Here is a 17517-nt window from a genome sequence, read left to right as displayed (position 1 = left end):
TCCAGTTCACAATCACTTTAAAAAAAATTTGTTGTTTTTGAGACAGAGTCTCTGTAGACCTGGCTGGCCTCTTAACTCAGAGAGTTCCACCTGCCTCTGCCTCCCCAAGTGCTGAGATTAAAGGTGTGAGCCACTCTCCTGGGCCCAGAATCACCTTTAAATCATTACATTCTACCCCAGCCCTCAAAAGGCGTATGGCCATCTAATAATGCAGAATGCATTTAGTTTATCTCCCGAGAGTCCTGAAGTCTTCCCATTCTAACACTGAGTCCAGAGTCTGTTCTAAGAACTCAGGGCAGTCTCTTAACTATGGGCTCTTGCAAAACCAAAGCCCAAGCTAGGTATTTCCAGCATATAGTGGCACAGAGTAAATATTCCCATTCCAAAAGGGAGGAGTGTCAGAATATCAAGGACAGATAGGATGAAAACCAGGAGCTGGGGTTTGTGTTGGCATCACATGGCTCTAACATGCCCAGGAAGGCCTACTGTCCAGTTCTGCTACCTGCAGAACATGAGGCCTTTCTCTTAGACAAGCGCCAGTCTGTGCCAGAAGTCTTAACAGACATCCCACAATCCTAGCATCTCCAACATTCTGAGGTCTCCATTGCATCTTTACCATCACACAGGAGTTTCTGGGCCTTCTTGCAGGGACTCTGGTCTTGCTACATATTACCTGGCCTCAGAGGTGTCAGGAACCTTGGTGCAGGCCTCTATGACCCCATAATTCTTTGATTTTTGCCTGTCTATAAAACCATGTAGACACTGCTGCTACGTTGTCTTGCTCACCCAAGATGTAGTCCTGCCTACATATGCCAAAGCCTTTAGTGGCCTCTATGTGCCTTGGCAGCTGAACCTGGGAAAATTTCTCCAGGTGATTGTTTTTGAGTAGAGAACTCTTTGAGTATCTCCCCCAGTCCAGACTACCTCCTGAATTTGCATTTTCAAGAGTTGAAGTCTTTGAGGTGGTGAGCCTTTGAGATGCCTTCTGGCCATCTTGGCTGTGTCCCAGTTTAAAGCTGAAGGTTTCTCTTTAACAGTTACAGCTACTTTCTCTACACCTGCCTTACCCATTTCCTCTCTGTTTGTATATTCATTTCTTTGTTCCCCCTCTCTATAGATCCAGATAAGAGCCATGGCAGAAGCTAGGCCACAGCCTGAATGCTATGGTCCCTTGAGATTTCCCCTGCTAAAGAAATGACCCATTACGTTTTATTCAGCCTTACTCAAGTTACCAGGCCACAGCAGACCGCAGATGTATTTTCTGAATATAATACAATGGGACTCTAGCCCAGTTCTCAATAGTCCTTGGTCTTCTCTGAAGCCTGATAAGCCAGGCCGTCACTGCCTGCATTTATGTTGGCATACTGTTCTTCTGAATTTCCACCAGAATTGCTCAGTGATCTCTGCTCACAAGATTCTAGGGTGGTTTTTGGTTTTGGTTTTTTGGGTTTTTTTTTCCCCCCATAGGTTCAAACTTCTTGATTTCTTGCATAAACCAGGCCTAAAGGCCTATCAACCACGTGATCATGTAGTCTAGAAATGGCTCCATCACTGGTACCAAAATATGTATTAGGGTTCTCTAGAGCAATGGAATCAACACACACACACACACACACACACACACACACACACACACACACACACTAAAAGGGGATTTACTATATTGGCTTACATGATAGAGGCTGGATAGTCCTACAGTGCCTGTCTTCATGCTGAAGAGGCAAAGAACCTGGTAGTTGTTCAGTCCGAAGAGCTGGAGGTGCACAGCAGTCCCAGTTAGGCGCTGAAGGCCTAGAGTGCCGTTGGAGAGTCGTAGCTGTTAGGCCTCCATTGACAGGCTAAAGAAACTCAAGTTTTGATTTTGATGGAGGATGGCAGCAGCAGCCAAAGACACTCAAAGGCAAGTAGATATGCAGTGCTTTTCCCTAGACCCCGTTACATCTGAGCTGCCATTTGGAAGGTCCTCCCACTAAGGGTAGATGTTACCCTCACCTCAGTCCTCTGTGGGGTCCCCCACCCTTCACAGAAATACCTGGAGATGTATCTCCCGGGTGGGTGATTCTGTGTCCTGTAACATTGGTGGTCAAGCCAGCCATCACAATCTGTTGTTGTTGTCTTTGTTCCGTCAGTTCTCTTCTGCTTTCTTTGACTTTAATTGACTTTATGATTCCATGTTTCTCTCCTCCAACTCCTTGCTCACCTTCCCCTTCTCCCCCTTTTTGAGATCTCTGTTTTACTTTGTAGCCCAGACTAGCCTTAAGCTCGTGGTCCTTTGGCTTCACTTTTCTCTCCATTTAATGGTTTGCCAGTTATTACCTTTGTCTTGATTATTTTAGTAGATCTTTTTTAAGATCTAATAGTATACATTTTCAACTTAACCCCGGTCTGACTTTCAACAACCTTTGCTATACATAAACTGTGCATTTGATATTGGTTGTTTTGAGGTGAGGTTTTAACTATGTTGCCCAGACTGATCTGGAACTCATGGACTCAAATGATCCTCCTGTCTCAGCTTTACAAGCAGCTGGGAATACAGGTATGTGCCACTGTGCTCAGCTAAACAGTATGTCCTTGGATGAGAAAGTGGCTGCAGTGTGTGTCTGTGCACACATATACACTACACGTGTGTGCATGGAGATGAAAGGTCGACCTCACGTGCCTCCCCATCTCTTTGCACCTTACCCGCTGATACTGAGTTTATCTCACTGAACCTGGAGCTCGCTAATTTGCTAGGCTCAGTGGCAGGCTGCCCTTTGACCTCTCCAGCTCTGGGATTAAGGCACACACCTTTTTGCACTGGTGCTAGGGATGTAAACTCAGGTCCTAATGCTTGTATAGCAAGCGCTCTCTCTCCCCACTGGACCATCGCCCCGATACAGACAGTGGCCGCATCTTGGAATAGAATTCCACTGCAGCTTACTTGATGGAGAGCTTATTTTCCTAGAAGTGGCTGTTCTATCAAGAGCCATGCTCTTCCAGAACAGTGTTTTAAGACTGAAACAGCCGTAAGACCAGCCTTTTTGTCTAGTGTTACTGTTCCTTCAGGATGCTGTTGAGTATTTCCAGGTTCACAATAATTTTCTAGGACTGACTTCCTTACATATTTATTCTTCTGGGGGTATTCAGCACAAAGAGTCTATATTGGGTCGTGGTCTAGGAGAAGATGAGAGAGGTTTTCTGTCGTGAGTATATAATCTCAGAACTGTGAAATCCTTTATGGATTACTATTCATGTTTCTCCATTCTTGACATTTGCTCTTGGGCATACCTCTGTGACAGGAAGAGGATGCGATTTTTCCAAGGAGAAAACCCAAGTGACTGACTGTACCTAGGTCATTCAGTGTGTCAGTGGCAAAGTTGGAACCTAAAGCTTGGTGTCTTTCCTTGGTGCTACTCCACTTGGCATTCATTCTGGACCTGGTGCCACAATGATGGGCAGCTTTTCCTGATGCCTCCTGGCAGAGGTGGCTAGTGCCAGTTTAATGTTTACTTAAGGGGAATTACTGCTTTTGGCAAGGCTAGAGAAATTAGGGGATTAACAGTTTAATAAACATTTCACCATGTAGACCAGGCTGGCCTTAAACTCAGGTCTGCCTACCTCTACCCCACAAGTGCAGGAAATAAAGGGTGTGCTGCTACACCCAACTAAAATCTCCTTGATGTTTTTTGTTGTTTTGTTTTGTTTTTGTTTTTGTGTATGTGTGTGTCTCCTGCTTGTGTGTCTGTGTACCGCATCTGTACCTGGTGTCCACGGAGGCCAGAAGAGGGTGTCAGATCCTCTGGAATTGGAGTTGCAGACAGTTGTAATCCACCACGTGGGTGCTGTGGTAGAGCAGCCACACTGAGCCCTCACTCCAGCCCCACTGGAGTGATGATTTGAGGCAAAAGCATTTCAGCAGTGTCAGCCACAGCAGCGAGCACTGCTGAGAGGATTCGGTGAGGTTCCGCGACAGTGCTGAGCGCTGTGTGCTGCTGTGTTGAGGAGCAGCCACCACTCTGCTCCCTGCGTAGCCCCGGGTTTGTACCAAAGGACCTTTCTCACTGCTCTTCTGTGGGCTGTGAGCGTCTAAGCTGTTGTCCTCTGGACATGGTGGTTATCATAGTCAGCAGAGTCTTGGGCTGGATTCTTGGTCTTAACTCTGGTTTGTTGGTTGTTTGTTTTATAGACTACTACATACACCCGCCGGGGCCACGGGGCATGCACGAGCCCAGGCTGTCCCTTTACCTATGTCACAAGGCACAAGCCTCCCAAGTGCCCTACTTGCGGTCACTTCCTAGGAGGGAAGTGGATACCAAAGGTAAGGTCCACTCAGTGTTTGCGTTTAAAGTGTGTGTGGTGTGTATGGGTGTATGTGTGCTTGTTGGTCTGAGTCGGTTCAAGTGCACACCTGCTGTGTCACATATGGAGGTCAGAAGAGGGCCGTGGGTGTTGGTCAGTGCTTTGCACTTTTAGACAGGATCTCTTTTGTTGTTCACTGCTGATAGATAGGTCAGGATAGGCTGTTCCTCGAGCTGCTAGGAATTCCCTGTGTCCGCACTCGTCTGTCCATAGGAGCCCTGAGATTGTAGATGCCAGTGACTGACCCCTGGCTTCGTGGGTACTGGGCTTACAAACTCGGGTCCTCACGCTTGTGCTCAAGTGCCCTGCCCACTGGGGCCGCCTCCCTGGCCACCGTCTTCCTTTGTAGTATTGCAGATTAATCATTTTGATTATCAGTAGTTTCTTCAATGAAAAAAAATTAAAAAGTTAACCGTTGTTTGAATCTTAAATGGGCTTATTAATTAAAAACAAACAAACAAAAAACCTAGAGCCAGATATCAGGGTGAAAGCTGAAAGATCAGAGAAGCAGAGCAGCCAGCCACTAGTTCTTACCTCTACAAAATCCTCATCCTAAAGAGAGTGAGTTCCTGTTTCCTCACACCATATATACTTTCTCTGCCCTGCCATATCACTTCCTGGGATTAAAGACCTGTGTGCTTCCCAAGCAGAGGCATGAGATCTCAAGTGCTGGGATTAAAGTGTGTGCCGCCACTGCCTGACCTCTATGTCTGTCCTCTGATTCTCAGGCAAGTTTATTAGGGTACACAATATATCACCACAGTTAACCACAATCTTGTGTCATCAAAAGAAAAGCCATTTTGTTAATATTTTAATGTGTTTTTGTTGTTAGTCATTTTCCTGTGTCTAAGTTATGTAGCCCTTTTTCCATTTATTTTATGCCACTAAGTTTTTTTATTGTTATTTTTTAATCACATTTATTTATCTATCTATCTATCTATCTATCTATCTATCTATCTATCTATCTATCTATCTATCTTATGTGTAAGTGTACGGGCCTGTGCCACTGCCCACGCATGGAGGTAAGAGAACAGCTTCTGGAAGACGGTTCTCTCCTTCTACCACAAGTATCCAGTGGATCAGATTCATCAAGCTTAAGGACAAGGAACCTTCTAAGCAGTCTTCTTAGCCCATCATCAATTATTCTTAAAAATACTATCTTTGGGGGCTAAAGAGATGGCTCAGTGGTTAAGAGCACTGGCTGCTCTTCCAGAGGTCCTGAGTTCAATTCCCAGCATTCACATGGTGGCTCACAACCATCCATAATGAGATCTGGTGCCCTCTTCTGACCTGCAAGCATATATGTAGGCAGAACACTGTATACATAATAAATAAATACATCTTTTAAAAAAAAAAAAAAAAAAGAACTATTGCCAGGTGATGGTGCACGCCTTTAATCCCAGCACTCAGGAGGCAGAGGCAGGTGGATCTCTGTGAGTTCGAGGCCAGCCTGGTCTCCAAAGCGAATTTCAAGAAAGGCGCAAAACTGCACAGAGAAACCATGTCTCGAAAAACCAAAAAAAAAAAAAAACTATTATCTTTATAGTGATGCACATCTGTAATCCCAGCACTAGGAAGATTGGCGGGTTGGAAGTTTAAAACCACTTTGGGCTACATAGTGAGTTCAAGGCTACCTAAACTACATAATTGCTGTAAAATTTTCCCACAAATGACTACAATGTAATTTATTCACTTTCAATTAATGTCGAATTTTAACTAGCTGCTGGTTTTCTGAGACAGGGTTTTTCTGTGTACCCCTGACTGTCCTGGAATTCACTCTGTAGACCAATCTGACCTCGAACTCAGAGATCCACCTGCCGTTGCTTCCCTGGTTGCTGGGATTAAAGACATGTGCCACCACCATCTGGCTCAAAATGATTTTTTTTTTCAAAATGATTTTTTTTAATAGCTGCTATTAAAAATGAATGTTCTTAACCTTATATTCAAAGTTCATTCTGGGTGTGGGCACTCTCCCTCCCTCCTTGTACCCTGGCCCCATTTTCTTCTTCTTCCTCTTCTTTTTTCTTTTTCAGAGACAGAGTCTAAAGTATCTCATGTTGGCCTCAAACTGGTCAGCTTTTAAACCTTGTGCCTCTGCCTCACGTGCTGAGATTACAGGCTCACCATAATGCTCAGTCTATGTGGTGCTGGGGAACAGACCTGGGGCCTTGACTTTCCGGGGTACACTCTTCCCACGTCACTCCCTCCCGTCTGTGTCTATAGCCAAACCTAGCTGGGTTTTGTATGCTTACAGTGAATGCAAAATGATGAGTGATTGCTCATTGTAAATGTTCGTCTCTCATGAAGCACCCTGGTTTCCCAGGGGAGGAACACGTGACTGTCTCTATAAGCCCTTAACACATTTATTCAACAGTTATCACCATTTAAAAAAAGATTATTTTTTTAAATTTTATCTGTATGAGTGTTTTGCCTGCATGTATGTAAGTACACTACATTTATGCTATGCCGAAGGAAGCCAGAAGAACTGGAGTTTACAGACAGTTGTGAGCCATCACTGGGTGCTAGGAATCAAACCCTGGTCCTCTGGAAGAGCAGCCAATGCTCTTAATTGCTGAGCCATCTCTCTAGCCCACTTTTATTATCCTTAAATTATGTGTATATGTATGTGTTTGTGTGGGGGTATGTGCCCTTAGAGGTCATAATAGGGTGTCTGATCCCCTGGGGCTGAACTTCTAGGCAGGTGCGTGATGAATGAGCATCATAGTTCAGTGCTGTGTGTCTGGGTAACTTATTGTTCAGTCAGCACTGACTGAATAAAACATGTACTTGCACTGTTTTTTCCATGAATTTTTAGAGTCGAAATGAATGGAGTAGACAGCTGTGTCTAGATCAGTTTGGAGAGAAGAGACACTTAGAAGGACTAGAAAGGCAGAAAAGGATTTTTTGGGTTTTTTGTTGTTGTTTTGGTTTAGTTTAAGATTTACTTACTTATTTTATGTACATGAGTCCTCTGGCTTCATATACTTTTGCATGCCAGAAGAGGGCATCAGGTCCTACCATAGATGTCTATGAGCTACCATGTGGTTGCTGGGAATTGAACTCAGGAACTCTGGAAGAACAGCTGGTGTTCTTAACCACTGAGCCATCTCTCCAGCCCCCAGGAAAGGTCTTTATAGAAGAATTAATGCCATTGTGTAGGTAGAAAAAGAAAGAGAACTTGTGAACCCTTTGTCTCATGGCCAGGAAGCAAGAAAGAAGAGTGATTTGTGATCCCACAGTCCCCTCAACAACATGCTTTTAGTGTCCTAAAACTTCCCACGAGGCCCCACCTTGTAGGGTTCCACCACCTAATAGTCACCTCCCTTGGACCTTTGGGAGAAACCTGAGATCCAAAATGTAGTTCTAGAGTTTACTCCTAGAGTTCAAACCTCTGTTTCCCAAGTTTTTGGCTATGTAACTGTCTTAGGGTTTTTATTTCTGTGAAGAGACACCATGAACACGGCAACTCTCATAAAGAAAACATTTAATCGGATGGCTCGCTTACAGTTGAGAGGTTCAGGACTCAACCTGAGCCTGACCACCAGCCAAGGACTTTTATAGGGCCCCAGTTCCTCCCTCTAATCCCATGTGGGGTTGGTAACTCAGGTTGTACCCTGCCCTCATTTCCCACCTGCAGGAGTCCAGCTCCACTTTGTGGCTGGCCCAGTCCTGTCATTTATCTGAGGAAGTATGCAGATAAAACATGCTCTAGATCACACACAGTTAGGAGTGGAACCCGGCTTTAGTTTTTCCCTCAGTTCTGAGTACCTTTCATGAAACCCTACCCAGAGACAATCACTGGTTAAAAAAAAATTAATGTACGTGTCTGTATAATTGCTGTTATTTCCACTGCAGTGCTTAGTAAATAAAAGCTAAGGTACCAAGGACTTTAAAAAGTAGATCTAATAGGCAGGAATGATATCAAATGCCTCTAATCTCATTCTGAAGGCAGAGACAGGCTGAGGCTGACCTCTAAGAGTTTGAGACCAGCCTGGTATATGGATCTGTACAGCATGTTTTAGGCTGACTCAGACTACATAGTGAGACTGTGCCTAACTTCTAATATAATTAATGTATGTGGATTAATTTGACTTTTTGAAGTATGTGGCTTATGTGTATGACTCCCCTGAAAGAGTCTGGGACTAAAGGTTTTCTCCAAGAGAATGGAAACACTGAACCTGAGCACATTGCGATGAACTGAATCTCACAGAAGGGCTACCAAGGTAAACCACTTAGTACTACAAGATATCAGCTCCTTTCTAGATGGGGAGAAGTGGACGTGGAACAGGCAGAGCCAGTACCTGATGAAAAAGGCATGTCAGGAAAGTACTTTTAGATGGGCTCCTGAGGGGTCCAGCACTCTAGTGAGCAGAAGCCTTAGATGAAGCCAGTTTTATACTTTGGATCCAACTCTTCTCTGTAGACTCGTTTCCACACTGATTACTCATGCCTTTTTAAGGGAATCAAATGAAAGACCGTTTGGAATGCCATTGTAAGATGCTGTGTGCCTATAAGCTCTTCTTGTTCTTTCCAGGAAAAGGCAGGCAAAGTCAAAGTGGAGCTGGCTCCAGGCGTCCCTTCCAAAGGCTCTGTGATCAAACGAGGTCAGCAGCCTGTCATCACTGAGCAGAGTCCCTCTACGGAAAATGCCTCAAAACTGACTCTGGAGAACTCAGAGGCTGTAAGCCAGCTCTTAACTGTAGCTCCTCCAAGAGAAGTGGGTGAGGAGAATGAGTGGGAGGAAGTGATTATCTCCGATGCTCATCTCATGGTCAAGGAAGTTCCTGAGAATCATGGTACAGCGGTAACTAAGACACCAATTGTCAAGAGTGGCATACAGGCTGAGGTCACTCTGGGGACAACTGACAATGACATACCACCGTCAGCAGAGGGGACCAGCACCTCCAGTTTACTCTCAGCTCAGAAAAAGTCTCCAGGGTATGCCAGTGTGCTTCTGTATTATTGAGACTGTGTTTAGAACAGCAGCCAAGCAAGAGCCCTGTGTCTGCTTTGTGAGTCACTATAGCAGTCCCGAGAGAGGCGACGGAGCCCCGAGAGAGAGACTCCGCACCGTGGCCTAGGGACCTGGTGCCATTTACCTTCCCCTTGCACTCTGCCATCCATTCCTTGTACATCTTTTCTTGTCAGTCTTCCTAAAGCAGTTAGGAGCCAGATACAGCATGTGAGCAGAGTTTTAAAACAAAACAAAACAACAAACAACCCAGCATGTGTTACCAATCCAGAATACAGGATTAGAAAGAGAATTTATTTCGGTGTCCTATGGGAGGATTCCTAGGCTGGTGGTCAGACTCTGAGTCCTGGTCATCTCTGGCTTCTGTTTGACCTTTGGTATAGTCACCTGATGTCTCTTGACTAGTTCTGAAAAACCTTGAGTTGAATATTTAAAAAAAAAAACAACAACAACAGTATCTCACAGACTGATTATAAAGATTAGGAAAGATTGCTTTTAAAGCATTCAGGCTGGTACCTTCCAAACAGGAAGTCCGTAAGTTTGGACTTTTTCTCCCCTCTCCTTTCTTAGAGCCTTAACTGGCTTCTGCTCCAGAGTCTGTCCTGTTCTTGTCACTGAAGACTTCTTGCTTATCTCAGTAGCTCTCAGCTGGGAACAGCTTGCCCACGGGGGATGTTGGGGCAGTGTTGCGAAGTATTTTGGTTGTCACAACTGGGAAGAGGTTTGCTGCTAGTGTCTAAGTGAGGAAGGGCTACTAAACAGCCCGTAGTACACAGGATAGCCTCTGCCCATGGGGATTTGGCCTCTACAAAATATCGGCAGTTTCACATGTGGTTTCTATTATTTTGCTTGAATGACATGGAAATTTGCTCACATAGCTCATATTTTAAAAGTATAAGAAATAACAATTTAAAAAATCTCCTTTCTGTCCCATTATGTAGTCATTATTTCCCAGGGATAGGCAGTATTTCCACTTCTCTACTGTGTCAAGAGTTCATCTTCAACAACCCATTTATGTGCGCATGTGTTTCCTACTTGCATTTTTTTAAAGGATTTATTTTTATTTTTTGTGTGTGGATGTTTTACCTGCATGTATGTTTGTATGCCTGGTGCCCACAGACAGCAGAAGAGGGAGTCAGGTCTTTAGAACTGGAGTTACTGACAGTAGTGAGCCATCATGTGGGTGCTAGAGATTGAACCTGGGTCCTCTGCAAGAGCAGCAAACGATAACTAGTGAATCACTTCAGCCCCTGTCCTACTTTTTTACACAACTTCTAGCATATTCTAAATCCACCTCCCTTCCCCCTTAAAACAGTATACTTTGGAGATAGTTTAGTATGCTAAAGCGTGAAGCGGTGGGCTTTAGACTGGCATTTGAATCACTTTAGAAGCTGATCATTGAGGCCTTCCATGATTCAGCCCTTGCACTTAACACTGGCACTGCAAAACTTAAGAACAGGCAAGGTTTGTTAGCCAAGATGTCTGCTGCCCTCGTGTGGGAGCTTGATAGACTTCAAGTAGCACTGTTCTAATTAGAGGCAAGTTAGAGGTTACAGCTGTAATGCCTGTTGCTGGTACATACTGTAGACACTTCTCTATAGTTTTATATTATTTATTTATTTTGTTTTTGATACAGCGTTTCATGTAGCCCAAGTTAGCCTCGTACTCACTATGTAGCTGAGGATGACTTGAATCCCTTATCTTCCTTCTAGGATTATTGTGGTACACCACAGTACTCATTTAATTTGTGTCTTTGTGATAACTGATATAGATATTTACTTCCCATTTTATGTTTAAAAACTTTAGGTTAACAGAAGTGAAATTAGTTGCCTAGAGCCCTACAGAGTTATGAAGGCTAAATTTGAATTCAAGTTGTCTAAAGCCCACTGGCTTAATAATCATTGTAACAGCCTTTAAAGAAGTATTATTTGGATATTAAACTTTGATTTCCTTCCTTTGTCCAGATTTTCTGGGTTTTCTTCATGGGTGTTGTTGTTTTTTTCTTCCCTTTCTCCAGAGTTGACCTGTTCACCACTGGACCCAAAGCCCCAGAGCTTAAAGGCAGAACACGAGGCAAGCCCTCATTGCTGGCTGCTGCAAGACCTATGAGAGCAATACTGCCAGCCCCAACAAGTGTTGGCCGGGGCAGCGGCCTGGGACTGCCCAGAGCCAGACAGGCTTTTCCCCTGGGTAAGAGCTAGTTGAGACCTAGGGAGAGGGGCTGGCTGGTGAGGAGCCAGGGTGGGGGTGGAGAAGGGAGGGGGAGCTGGGGAAGCCGAGTGGCTTAAGTCACCATGTTGGCTTCTGGTTCTCTCAGCGAAGACTCCCTCTGTGAGGACTTGTGGCCTGAAGCCAAGCACGCTGAAACAGCTGGGCCAGTCCATCCAACAGCCATCCAGCACCGGTGAAGTCAAGGTAAGACCCAGTCCCAACAGGAGCACCATATGGAAATCTGGTCACTGTGTTTATGTTTGAGTCACAGGACAGTTTCTACAATGCTAGGCCTCTAGGAGGATGTTAATAATAATTGAAATTTCATTTTTATAAAGTGCATGCTTAAAGCTGTTTATTTAGATACAGTTTTAAAATATACAAAAATAAAAGCAATATAATGAGCACCCATAAAATCTTTACCCAGAATCACTTGTTAACATGTGACTCAGGGCCAGCAAGCTGGCACAGCAGGTAAAGGCACTTGCTGTTAAACCTGAAACTTGAGTTCAGTCCTCAGGACCCACGTGGTAGAAGAAGGAGAGGATCAACCCCTGAAGGTTGTTTTCAGCCTCAAGGTGTGTGCTCCTGCCATGTGTGCACGTGCATGCACAGTGTAATCTTGAAAAGACTTCATTTATGTATATGTCTGTATCTGTGTATGGGTTTGTCCATGGGAGTGCAGGTGCCCTTGGAGGTCAGAGGCCCACAGGCAGGCATGTTAGGAAGCTAACTTAGGTCTCTCCAAGAATAGCATATGCTGTCCTGAATTCCTCTTGAATCACTGAGCCATATATCCAGTCCCCATCCCCAAATGTAATTAAAAATGATTTTACATAGATGAGCCCAATCTGCTCTATCTGTGCACAGACTTTACTCCTTAATGCTTCTTTGTGTATTTCTTAAGGATAGGGATATCCTTTTGCTGAACGCTAGTGTTCTGTTTCAGACTTCGTATTCCAGTGTTGTCTGTTTTACCCAGGCATGTTCTCCTTCCATATAGGATCAAATCTAGGGTCAGGCCACTGCTTTGATTTTTATGGCTGTTTAGTTTCCTTTAAAAACGAATGCCTGGTTTTTATAGAAAATTCAGCTGGATATGGAGGCACAGTAATCCTAGTACTTGGCAGCCTGAGTTAGGAGGATTGAAAGTTCAAGGCCATCCAGGACTACGTAGAGAGTTATAGGCCAGTCTGGGTATATATCAAGACCCTGTCTCAAAGGAAAAAGAAAAAAAGAGGAAGAAGAAAGGAATGTGAAGATACTATGTTTATTATGAAATTATGAAAGAATAAATTTAAAATGGAGGGAGTACAGAAAGTTTTAGGTAAAGAAAGAAGAAAATAAATTCCATCATAACTCTCCCCCTAGAACTAACCAACTTGAAAATCTGGTAGTCTGAATTTCAGTGTTCATATGTCCTTATAAAAAACAAAAACACTGTTTATACGTATGAATATTTCGCCTGCCTGTGTCTAGGCACCACATGGGTGCCCATGCCTGTGGAAGCCAGAAGAGACTGGAGTTACAGTGGTCATGAGCCTTCATGTGGGTGCTAGGAATTGAACCTGGATCCTCTGCAAGAGCAGTCAGGGCTCTTAACCACTGAGCTCTCTCCAATAAGGTGTGGTCCTAATATAGTTTCTGTAAATCTTAATTGTGGTTTTTACTTTTATTCAGTTTGGTGATAATAAAGATTTCCCCTAACCGGGCAGTGGTGACGCATGCCTTTAATCCCAGCACTCGGGAGGCAGAGCCAGGCGGATCTCTGTGAGTTCGAGGCCAGCCTGGGCTACCAAGTGAGCTCCAGGAAAGGCACAAAGCTACGCAGAGAAACCCTGTCTCGAAAAACCAAAAAAAAAAAAAAAAAAAAAAGATTTCCCCTATTTCATAATTCCATGTACTTGGTTTTTTTGGGTTTTTTGTTTGTTTTTTAAGATAGGATTTTTGCTGTATAACCCAGGCTGGCCTCACACTTGTGAGCCTCCTGCCTCAACCTCCCAGGTATACAGATGTGTGCTCCTGTGCCTAGCTTTTCTTCCCATATGTATCTAGAGTAGGTTTCTAAATTCCCTAAGCCAGCATTTTTCAGCTGTTGCTATGGCCCTCAGTAACACATGTGTTTTTACATGATAGCCCACTTAGCACACACATGAAACCGTTAATGAAGGCTTGCGCTTCTGTGCACTCACTTTGGTAGTTCCCATTCCTGGTCCCAAGTGGTGTCTTCTACCTTTTACCTCTCAATGGACTGTGGTCTGTAGCTTACAGCTGTCAGGATCTAGGTTGACATAGGAAAATCCATCTGCCATCTTCCTTATATGCTCTTTGTTGGGTAACTTTCTCTTTGGTTGCTCTGAATTTGTCCTGACAATATTAACTGGCTTTTAACTCAGCAGCTGTTCAGTTTGTTGCCCAGATGTGGTAAAGCTGTGGCTGTGTATGTGCTCTTGGGCAGAAAGGAGAAGCTGTCCACTGCAGTTCCAGCTCCTACGGTCTCTTCATGTGCAATTTGTCACTCAGTCAGATCTGCAGTCTTCTTTGTAAATAATTCCTTTGGTTCCGCAACATTGTTCAGTTTTAAAAGTCACAGCTCTTTTGTTTCTCTTAAACTAGTTAACAACCTAAATTCAGTTATAGCCAAATCTTAATTTAGAATGCTATATATTTTTGTTACATAAATAATTACGTATTTCTTATAGAATATTTATAGATCTCAGTAAAGGGGGGGAAACAACAATAATCTTCCTTACATTCCATGACAGTTTAGCAGATAGACTCCAGACTTCCCTCTGTGCTAAGGGGATTTAATTGTGTATTTGCATGGACAGCTATTACAAATGTTGTCTCCCTAAAGCATTGTCAGGCTGATCTGAAGTGTGGTAGCCCATGGACTTTTGACTCTCAAGTGGAGTCTTTGTGCTGGTGACTGCCAGGGAGCACCCCCCAGGGTGCGTTTGGAGCTTAGGTCTAGAGTTTCCCTGGGAATTAGCTCCGGTGATTTTAGGACCCAGGACCTGAGGATTTTGCCTACGGTGTGGAACCAACGCTGATTTGTTCTGATCCACAGCTGTCAAATTGCTCGAGCAGCAGGACACCTCAGGTGAAAGTTGTGGAGGTGAAGCCAGATGTGTTTCCTCCATATAAATACAGCTGCACTGTCACATTGGTAAGTGTGCGGCCTGGTGGTGGGAAGTTGTTTTGATTTTTGTGGGTGAAGGTTTGTAGGAGGCTGGGGAGCCAGGAGCAGTAGCAGAGAGTGAGCCCAGCAGGAACAGGGCCAGGTATGAAAGACTGATGCTAAATGCCCCATCAGTGATACAAATGATGGTTGCTGGGTGAATCCACTGAATTAGAGATCAAAGTCTGGTCTTGAGTTGGTATGTTAGCCTAGAAAGTGGGTTCCGGAGCTGGAGAGGTGGCTCAGCAGTTAAGAGCACTGGCTACTCTTTCAGAGGATCCTGGTTCAATTCCCAGCACTCACACGGTGAATCACAACTGTTAGGAACTCCAGTCCCAGGGAATTTGACACCTTCTGGCCTCTGCAGCTACCAGTCACAGTGTGGTGGTGCACAGACAGACATGCAGGCAGAATTCTGCACACATAAAATAAATAAATTAAATTTACAAAAAGAAAGGACAAAAGGGTTCCACAGAGAAGTTTAGGCAGTAATGCATTTTCTTCTCTAAGGCACAAACATAAAACACAAATCATCTTCATGGATTTGAGAAGTGTGCTTGGAAAGCAGCTCATCTAGGTTCCCCACATGGGTTTCCCTACCTTCCATTTCTGTACTGTTTACAGAACTGGGAACTGAACCCATAGCCTCGTGTGCCAGGCAAGCACTCCACTACTGAACTACACCCCCAGCACTTTTTAAATGGTTTTGAGACAAGGTCTCACTAAACTTTATAGCCTGACCTTGAACTCACTCTGGAGTCCTAGCCTAGCCAGCCTTGAGTGAGTAAGTGAGTGTGCGTGTGTGTGTGAGTGTATGTTTGTTTATGCATGCCCGGATGCGTATGCGAGTGTCAAAGGTTGATGTTAAGACTTTTCCTCGATTGCTCTCCACCTCACTCCTCTTGAGGTAGGTTTTCTGTCAGCTGCAGAGTCCACTGACAGCAGGCTTGTTTCACCGGCTAACTTACTTCACTGATTAGCCTTCCATTGCTGGGGTTACAGGTGAGCTGCTCTGCTCACTTGGCCGTTTGGATGCTGGGGTTCTGAACTTTGGTCATTTTGCTTGCAAGTGCTTTCACTGATGAACCATCTGCCCCTCCCTTTTTTTGAGGCAGAGTCTTATGTAGCTCAGGCTGGCCTTGAACTATCTGGAGTCATTGAGGCCAGCCTAGGACTCCTGTTCTTCTCCCCTCTATTCCCAAGTGCTGGACTACAGGTATGCATCACATACCCAGGCACTTGAATTTCTGAACCATGGGAGTCAACTCACTTGTTTTACAGCTAGAGAAGGACTAGCCTGGCATCCTTTATTAAAAGTGAAAGAAGATACCCACAGATCTTGCTTCAAGAATCTTCAGAAGTTAGGATAAATCTAATTTGAATTGCCACTTGCTTTGAACGAATACCTGGCAATCCTGGCTTTTGATTCTGTTCAAGTTGAACCTAATTTTTGTAGAATTGAAACATGGGTCTTCCTTTTTTAGGATTTGGGTCTGGCTACATCGAGAGGACGGGGAAAGTGCAAAAATCCCTCTTGTAGCTATGTCTACACCAACCGGCACAAACCTCGGATTTGTCCCAGCTGTGGTTTTAACCTTGCCAAAGACAGGACTGAGAAAACCACGAAGGCCGTGAGTTCCTTCCCCAAATGCTTGCCTTAGACTTGAGTTGTGCTTTGATTTTAGCACATGATTAGTGGTTAGAGTCAGATTGGGACCAGGTTGTATGTTCTGAACTTGACGAAATACCTTCTCTCTGGGCCTTGTCCTCAGAACCAAAGTGAGATCAGTCCATATCCTAGTCCATTTTCAGCTTCTGTAACAAGTATCCTAGATGGATAATGGAATAGAGGAGGAGGTTGTGTACTTTACAGTACTTCTGTAACAAAGTATCCTAGATGGATAATGGAATAGAGGAGGAGGTTGTGTACTTTACAGTTTTGGAGGCCAAGAAGTCAAGAATGTGGTGCTGGTTGGTATCTGCTTAGCATGTGATGAGGACCTTCTCTCTGTTTCATAATGTGGTAGAGGGCTTCTAAGACAGAGCGAGGAGCCAGAGGGAGCTTGCTTCATAACAAAGACACATTAATCCATTCATGGAGTAATCCATTTGTAACTTAACCACACCTTTTCAAGTTGCATTAATATGTGATTAATATATTCCATTAATACATGAACTTTGGGGCTACACATTGACCACTAAAAAGCAAGAGTTCAATCACTGGAAAGAGTGGCACAGCAAGGCCTTATACAGACGAGCATGAGAGACTGTCTTAGGTGTGGTTCTATTGCTATGACAAAGCACCATCACCCAGGCAACTTATAAAAGAAAACATTTAATTGGTGGCTTGCGTGTAGTTTCAAATCCATAACCATCATGGCAGGGAGCATGATAGCATGGCACTGGAAAAACAGCTGAAAGCTTACATGTTAAGAGAGCAACCACAAGGCAGAGAGCTAACAGAATAGTTTGTGCTTTGGAAACCTCAAAACCCACCCCCAGTGACACACTTGCTCCAACAAGGCCACACCCCTAATCCTTCCCAAACAGTTCCATCAACTGCCAAACAAGCATTCAAATATGAGAGTCTGTAGGGGTCATTCTTACTCCAACTACTAGAGAAGTCTAGCTCGGACCTGAAAGGTTGATTTATTCCTTCTGTATTTACTGCCAGCCCCAAGACAAGTGAGGGGGAATGGGAATATCACTTAGAACAGGTTAAGAATTAAAGATGACATATGGCCACTCCAAATCTGAATTGGGTCTCTAAAGAAGGACAGAATTTTGATGGCCAGAGAAGGCATGCTCAAAAACA

General features: G+C 44.2%; 1 protein-coding gene across 1 annotated transcript in view; it reads left to right on the top strand.

The window, feature by feature from the left end:
• Hmgxb3 (HMG-box containing 3) overlaps positions 1-17517 on the top strand; it is a 52199-nt gene that overhangs the window by 13508 nt on the left and 21174 nt on the right. The window contains exons 6-11 of the mRNA XM_028890081.2: positions 4166-4297; positions 8873-9276; positions 11328-11500; positions 11628-11725; positions 14592-14690; positions 16187-16333. Of these exons, the coding sequence (XP_028745914.1) occupies positions 4166-4297; positions 8873-9276; positions 11328-11500; positions 11628-11725; positions 14592-14690; positions 16187-16333 (1053 nt within the window). The remainder of the gene's footprint in view (positions 1-4165; positions 4298-8872; positions 9277-11327; positions 11501-11627; positions 11726-14591; positions 14691-16186; positions 16334-17517) is intronic.

This window comes from Peromyscus leucopus, chromosome 19, assembly GCF_004664715.2.
Source record: "Peromyscus leucopus breed LL Stock chromosome 19, UCI_PerLeu_2.1, whole genome shotgun sequence".
Classification (NCBI taxonomy): Eukaryota; Metazoa; Chordata; class Mammalia; order Rodentia; family Cricetidae; genus Peromyscus; species Peromyscus leucopus.
The sequence above is the reverse complement of the archived record's forward strand: the minus strand, read 5'-3'. Positions and strand labels throughout refer to the sequence as shown.